At 63.0% G+C, this 7,021-nt stretch overlaps 1 protein-coding gene across 2 annotated transcripts in view; it reads left to right on the top strand.

Moving 5' to 3' along the window:
• PLOD3 (procollagen-lysine,2-oxoglutarate 5-dioxygenase 3) overlaps positions 1-6,727 on the top strand; it is a 7,505-nt gene extending 778 nt beyond the window's left edge. The window contains exons 2-19 of one of the 2 annotated variants that reach the window (XM_040634887.1): positions 124-215; positions 358-494; positions 604-767; positions 912-1,024; positions 1,135-1,198; positions 1,555-1,652; positions 1,882-1,983; positions 2,145-2,270; positions 2,468-2,589; positions 2,924-3,028; positions 3,142-3,267; positions 3,532-3,673; positions 3,755-3,868; positions 4,282-4,350; positions 4,816-4,920; positions 5,449-5,595; positions 5,848-5,973; positions 6,290-6,727. In XM_040634887.1, coding sequence (XP_040490821.1) covers positions 124-215; positions 358-494; positions 604-767; positions 912-1,024; positions 1,135-1,198; positions 1,555-1,652; positions 1,882-1,983; positions 2,145-2,270; positions 2,468-2,589; positions 2,924-3,028; positions 3,142-3,267; positions 3,532-3,673; positions 3,755-3,868; positions 4,282-4,350; positions 4,816-4,920; positions 5,449-5,595; positions 5,848-5,973; positions 6,290-6,445 — 2,108 coding nt within the window. In that variant the 3' untranslated portion in view covers positions 6,446-6,727. Of the gene's footprint in view, positions 1-123; positions 216-357; positions 495-603; positions 768-911; positions 1,025-1,134; positions 1,199-1,554; positions 1,653-1,881; positions 1,984-2,144; positions 2,271-2,467; positions 2,590-2,923; positions 3,029-3,141; positions 3,268-3,531; positions 3,869-4,281; positions 4,351-4,815; positions 4,921-5,448; positions 5,596-5,847; positions 5,974-6,289 lie in introns of both variants that reach the window. The other variant, XM_040634885.1, reaches the window with a different exon arrangement.
• The last annotated feature ends 294 nt before the right edge of the window (positions 6,728-7,021 follow it).

Genomic DNA, 7,021 nt, shown 5'->3' with positions numbered 1-7,021 from the left:
GGGGGGGGGGGAGAGGACAGGAACGGAGTCGGAGGGAGGGCAAGGGGGTCTGCGGTGAGCGGAGTTCGTGGGGCGGTGAGCTGGGGGAGTGGGTCCCGAGCGCCAATTCCCGGCTGGTTTCAGAGAAGCTGCTGGTGATCACGGTGGCCACAGCCGAGACGGAAGGATACCGGCGTTTCCTGCGGTCAGCGGAGTTCTTCAACTACACAGTGAGGGTGAGGAGAGGAGGGGGTGAGAGGAGGACGGGCGGGAGGAGTGGGCTGAGGGCTGGATGTCTGGGGCCCCACGGTGAACCTGGTCAGGAGGGACCATCCGGCCGATTGAGCCCCTCCCTGGCATGGTGGGTCTTCCCCGCAGACCCTGGGCCTGGGAGAGGAGTGGCGAGGGGGTGATGTGGCCCGAACGGTTGGTGGCGGACAGAAGGTCAGGTGGCTAAAGAAGGAGATGGAGAAATATGCGGACCGGGAGGATATGGTCATCATGTTTGTGGACAGGTAAAGGGGCTGCGGATGGGGAGAAGGGGGCGGGGCAAGCAGGAGGAGGGGGTAAGGAGCCCGAGGTTCCTGGTGGCTGCCCTGTTCACGCCCCCTCTTCCTCACCCAGCTACGACGTGATTCTGGCTGGCAGCCCCTCGGAGCTGCTGAAGAAGTTCGTTCAGAGTGGAAGCCACCTGCTCTTCTCTGCGGAGGGCTTCTGCTGGCCCGAGTGGGGGCTAGCGGAGCAGTACCCTGAGGTGGGCACGGGGAAGCGCTTCCTCAACTCTGGTGGTGAGTGGCAGAGTGCCCAAGGCAGGGGGGGCCGAGAGTGGTGGGGCATGGAGCGTTCCAGGGGCCCGAGGGCTGGAGAGGGCGGGGGGGACGGGTCCCTGGGACCCTGAGAGTCTTGGAGTCAGCTCCGGCCCACCCCCACAGGATTCATTGGCTTTGCCCCCACCGTCCACCAAGTTGTCCGCCAGTGGAAGTACAAGGATGACGATGACGACCAGCTGTTCTACACGCGACTCTACCTGGACCCAGGGCTGAGGGTAGGGAGGGGCTGCGGAGGGCGGCTGAAGGGGAGATGAGGGGGATAGGGCTGTAGGGAGGCTGTAGAAAGAGTGGGAAATGATGGCGCACCCCATCTCATCCCATCCAGGAGAAACTCAGCCTCAGTCTGGATCATAAATCCCGGATCTTTCAGAACCTCAATGGGGCTTTAGGTGAGGAGAAAGGGCTGTACTCCTGTGATTTTATTTAACACAACAGTCCTACAAAGAGCGGGCCTGTGATTACCGCCTGTTATAAGAAAGGAAAGTGCCTGTCTGAGGGACTGGTGACTTGCCCAGGTCACCCGGGGGTAGGGTGGAGCTCCCCAGGGTGGCTGGAGTCTGGTCAGAACCCGAAGGCGAGAGACGGTGGCGAGAGACAGTGGCCGCTCCCCGCCCCCCATCCCCCAGAGCCACAGTCCTTCATCCTCTAGAGAAGCTGGGATCCCCACCCCCCTCCATATTTAGAAGCATCTGTTGCTTGGCAGCTTTGAGAGGAAAAGAGTCTAAAGCTGGGCTTTCTTCCCCAGATGAGGTGGTTTTAAAGTTTGATCGGAATCGTGTGCGTATCCGGAATGTGGCCTATGACACGCTTCCCGTGGTGGTTCATGGGAACGGTCCCACGAAGGTGCTCCGGTGGTTTATACCCTCACCCCCCCACCCCTGCCCTAGTCAGACCTGGCCCCCACCCCTGTGTACCTCCAGCCCTTCCAAGCAGCCAGTCCTCCCCAGCCCCTGGTGCTGGGAGAGGTTCTAAGTGTCCATCCCTCCCCTCCCTGCCCTGTCCCCCACCCGTCCACCTGACCCTCCTCATCTCTGCTGCCTTTGCTTCTGCCCCTCATCGCCTCTCCCAACAGCTCCAGCTGAATTACCTGGGAAACTATGTCCCTAATGGCTGGACTCCCCAGGGAGGCTGTGGGTTCTGTGGCCAAGACCGGAGGACACTCCCGGGGGGGCAGGTGAGGAGGGGTGCAGGGGTGGGGTGGGGGCAGGACTGGGCACTGAGGCAGAGGGTGCAGGGCAGAGCTTCTGGGGACTCCCAGCCTGGCAGGGGGGCAGAGGACACACCAGTTTGGGGGCCTGGGCTCTCCTCCGAGCCCCATCGTGCCATGTCTTCCAGCCTCCCCCCCGGGTGCTTCTGGCTGTGTTTGTGGAACAACCCACCCCGTTCCTGCCCCGCTTCCTGCAGCGGCTGCTGCTCCTGGACTACCCCCCCGACAGGGTCACCCTGTTCCTGCATAACAATGTGAGACACCCCGCAGCCTCTCCCTTCTGCACCCTCCCAAGGGACTCTGCGCCTGCCTGGATTGGAACTCCCACCCACCCCCCACACCCACCCAGACTCCTTCCTACACCTTTCTGCTCACCACCGTCCCCCTCCTGTCCCTCGGGCACTATCTTTTCAGCCCTCTCTACCCCCGCCTTTCTGCCCCCCATCTCCAGGAGGTGTACCATGAGCCCCACGTTGCAGACTCCTGGCCCCAGCTCCAGGACCACTTTTCAGCCGTGAAGCTGGTGGGGCCAGAGGAGGCCTTGACGCCAGGCGAGGCCAGGGACATGGCCATGTGAGTGAGCACTGGGCGGGGAGAACAGGTGAGGGCGGAGGGCTGCTGCCAGCCACTGTACCACCCTTCCCTCTCCACGCACCGTGCAGCCTGTGCTGGGCCTCCACGGGGGTGCCCTCCCAGCCAGGAGAACCTCGGGGTCCTGGGGAAGCAAGCACACCTATGCACACCTTCCCCCCGTAGTCTTCCTCCTCTCCTTTTGCTGGTGCTTCTACCCGCTTTCTTCTTCCCCTCCGCGGGGGAGGGGGGGTGTTCTCCTACCCACCACACCGTCCCCTCCTCCCCCCACCTGTTCCATTTTTTGCTCCTCTGTTCATTGATGTGTCACCTCCAGGGACACTTGTCGACAGGACCCGGAGTGCGAATTCTACTTCAGCCTGGATGCCGACGCCGTCATCACCAACCAGCAGACCCTGCGCATCCTCATCGAAGAGAACAGGTCGCTTGCCCGGCTCGGCCTGAGGGTCCCCAGATAGTCTCTGGGGAGTCCCCACCTCCCTCCCGGGGCCCAGGGCTCACCTCTGCCCGCCCCTCACCTCCACCTGTCCACAGGAAGGTGATAGCGCCCATGCTGTCCCGCCACGGGAAGCTGTGGTCCAACTTCTGGGGAGCCCTGAGCCCTGACGAGTACTATGCCCGCTCGGAGGACTACGTGGAGCTGGTACAGCGGAAGCGAGTGTGAGTCCCACGGGGGGCCGCAGCGCCTCCCCTCCAGCCCGAGCCCGCAGACACCTGCACGCTCCCCTGGGCCCCGCCAGTCACAAGAGCCACAGCCGTGGGGCCGGGCTGACGGTGCCGTCAGCCTGAGGTGTTATGCCAGGGATGCCAGTGGACCTTCTGGCTTGGAGAGTGGGGTGCCCTGAGGGAAGGGGCTCCTGGGCTGAATTGGGCAGACTTGGGGGAAGGTCACCCACTTGCTGACCCCAGTGTGGGTGCCTCCAGGGGCGTGTGGAATGTGCCCTATATATCCCAGGCATACGTGATCCGTGGCGAGACCCTGAGGACAGAGCTGCCCCAGAGGGAGGTGTTCTCAGGCAGCGACACGGACCCGGACATGGCCTTCTGTAAGAGCCTGCGGGACAAGGTGAGTGGGGCCCGGGCGCCCGAAGCTGGGGTGCTGGGAAGCAGTCACTCGCATCTCTTCACACCCGCCCCCCCACTCCAGGGCATCTTCCTCCACCTGAGCAATCAGCACGAATTCGGCCGCCTCCTGGCCACTTCCCGCTATGACACCGACCATCTGCACCCTGACCTCTGGCAGATCTTCGACAACCCCCTGGTGAGTGCCAGATGTCTCACTCAGAAAAGGGGACATGCCCTTCGCTATAGGAGGACGCATACACACAGACATACACACACACACAGACATACTCCCACACACTGACATGGGTACGCGCACACACAGTGACATACACGCGCACACACGCACCCACACAGACACACGCACACGCATACGCACACACAGACATACTCCCACAGACTGACACGCGCACGCACACACACACACAGATACACACACACAGACATACGCACGCACGTGCACATACACAGACATGCGTGCACACACAGGCATACGCGAGAGCACACACACACACATACACACAGGTGCTGGCACTGGGGCTTCCTGGGTGGGACCGGAGGGAGTGAAGAGGGCACACAGCAAGCTGCACACCCCTCCCCCTCCTCCCGCAGGACTGGAAGGAGCAGTACATTCATGAGAACTACAGCCGGGCCCTAGAAGGGGAGGGACTTGTGGAGCAGGTGAGCCCCGCGCAGGTCCCCTGACTGCCCTGGAGGCCCCCACTCCCTGAGTCCACTGCTTGGATTAGTGGTTCCCAAACTGACTTCCCGCAGGCAGTCCAATAGGCCTTCGGCTCCCCGCCCTGCTGCTAGTCGGAGAGATCCTCTATTGTCTATCGGGCCTATTGGTGTTATGGGTGAAATGACAGTTTGTAAAGAAGCCCCAAACCTGGGGCTCTGGCACCCTCCTGCTGTTTGTGCCCCGTTCCCTGCACGCCGCTCCCACCTTTTCTGGCCCCGCCTTTCCTGGCCCAGCGCTGGCCATAGCCCATCCCCATGCTCAGTTCCCTGTTCCCCCAGCTTCTACCTTCTCCCATCTCCCGGCTTCCCTTTCTGCTCCCTGCTTTCGCTCCCCTGGGTTGGCTGCCTGTCCTCTCCCTGAGAGGTCTGCAAGCATCCCCCGGCCCCGTTCTTCCCCATCCTCAGCCGTGCCCAGACGTGTACTGGTTCCCACTGCTGTCCGACCAGATGTGTGACGAGCTGGTGGAGGAAATGGAGCTCTACGGCCAGTGGTCGGGAGGCCGGCACGAGGTGAGAGGGGCTGGGGCAGGGAGGGGGGGGCCCCGCGTGAAGCAGGTGTGGCTATGATGGAGGAAAATGGAGTCAAGACAGACGGAGCAGAGAAGGGGACCCCAGCGGGGAGGACCCACAGGGGGCACAACTGGGCGCATGTGTGCATGCGTTCATTCAGGAATTCCTTCCTGGGCACGCGGGTCCCAGACGCTGGCCACTGACCTCCGCGGTGTGGCACATGGAGCAGTGCTGGCCGCGCCCTGCCGTCCTGCACCTCACCTGCTCGAGTCAGTGGCAGTAGCCCAGCTCCTGAAGGCTGTGACGGGCAGCCCAGATGCTGTGGGAGTCACACAGGGGGCCCTTGGCCCAGACGTGGGGGGACCAAGGGGCTTCACAGAAGAGGTGACATCTTCAGGGCCGGGAGGAGTGAGTCAGGCTAAGTGGTCGAGGCTCCCAGACCCAGGTCACACAGGCTTTCAGGCCTGAGAGCGAGAGGAGGGGGGAGGCTGGCGCGGCCCTGTTGTGGCTCAGTGCCCACCACTCCAGGACTCGAGGCTGGCCGGAGGCTACGAGAACGTGCCCACCGTGGACATCCACATGAAGCAGGTGGGCTACGAGGACCAGTGGCTGCAGCTGCTGAGGACGTACGTGGGCCCCATGACAGAGAGCCTGTTCCCAGGCTACCACACCAAGGTGGGCCACCGCCCCTGCCACCCCTGCCTCCACCTTCCCGCACCCCAGTCCTGGCTGGAAGTCTCCACACGGCGCCCCTTCAGCCCCTTCAGCCCCTGTAGCATCCAGGGCCCCGTGGAAAGGGATACCCCAGGAGGGCAGCCGCGGGGACTTAGCACTGAGACCCCCGCGCCCCTCCCCCTACCACGCTCCTCAGAAGGCCCCTGGGACCTCTAGTCCATCCCTCCAGAGTCTTCTCTCATGCCCCCACAGACCCGGGCAGTGATGAACTTCGTGGTCCGCTACCGGCCAGACGAGCAGCCCTCTCTGCGGCCCCATCACGACTCGTCCACCTTTACTCTCAACGTGGCCCTCAACCACAAGGGCCTGGATTATGAGGTGAGCCCTCTGGGCACCAGCAGGGCCCCTCCACACATGCACGCACTTGAGCCCCGGGGACCTTGATGTCTTGCCCCCTGACGACCCTACACACCTTCAGTCTCCCGCCCTGCCCATGGCCCGCCATCTTCAAGTTTCCAGTTACTTCTCGGGCGCCGTCTCCTGGACTTCTTCCGGGCTGTGTGCCTCGCCCTGCCATGCCTCCCTTGTGTGCCGACACCCCAACCCCCCGTGCCTGCCTCTCACCCTCCTGTGGCAGCCCGCCCCCAGCCCCCTGTCCGCTCACTGTCCACTTCTGTCCCCTGTCCTTTTCCAGGGAGGTGGCTGTCGCTTCTTGCGCTATGACTGCATAGTCTCGTCTCCGCGGAAGGGCTGGGGGCTCCTGCACCCCGGCCGCCTCACCCACTACCACGAGGGGCTGCCCACTACCCGGGGCACTCGCTACATCATGGTGTCCTTTGTCGACCCCTGACACTCAACCACTCTGCCAAACCTTCCCTGCCGTTGTGCCTTCCTGCGCCCCCCTTCTTGGAGGGGGGTCTGTCTGGCGCCTCCCTTCCTGAGTGGATGTTCGGCGTGCCTGGGACTGAATGTGTCGCCTCCCCCCCAACACACGGCCCTCTCAGGAAGCTCCTGGAACCCCCTTGCCCCTCCCCACAGACCTCAAAGGTTCATGGGGAAAAGGCTTCTGGGGGCTCCCCATACAATAAATTATTGTTTCTCAGCCTCCCTCCCAATAAAGGAGGATTTGTAACTCTGGAGTCCGTGTCCGTCTTTCCCCTCCCCGCTGACCCTGTATCCCTCTTGCCCCCAGAAGAGGGGAGACCTGGAGTTACTCCAAAGAAAAAGAGAGGAGAAGGCAGAAGCAGATGGTAGAGGGAAACAGTATGGGAACCGAGAAGCTTCCCTGGATCCCATTACTCCCCTGTACTGCCTGGGGGTTGGGGGGGGGGGCTGAGAAGGGCCAGGCCCGAGGACTTCACTGAGATTCAGATGAAAGCCCCTCCCGCAACCCCCCCTCCACGGGCCAGCCCCGGCCTCTTCTCCC

This window comes from Ursus maritimus, unplaced genomic scaffold (genome assembly GCF_017311325.1).
Source record: "Ursus maritimus isolate PB19 unplaced genomic scaffold, ASM1731132v1 scaffold_2, whole genome shotgun sequence".
Lineage (NCBI taxonomy): Eukaryota > Metazoa > Chordata > Mammalia > Carnivora > Ursidae > Ursus > Ursus maritimus.
Note: the sequence above shows the minus strand (reverse complement) of the source record. Positions and strands in the feature narration are given on the sequence as shown.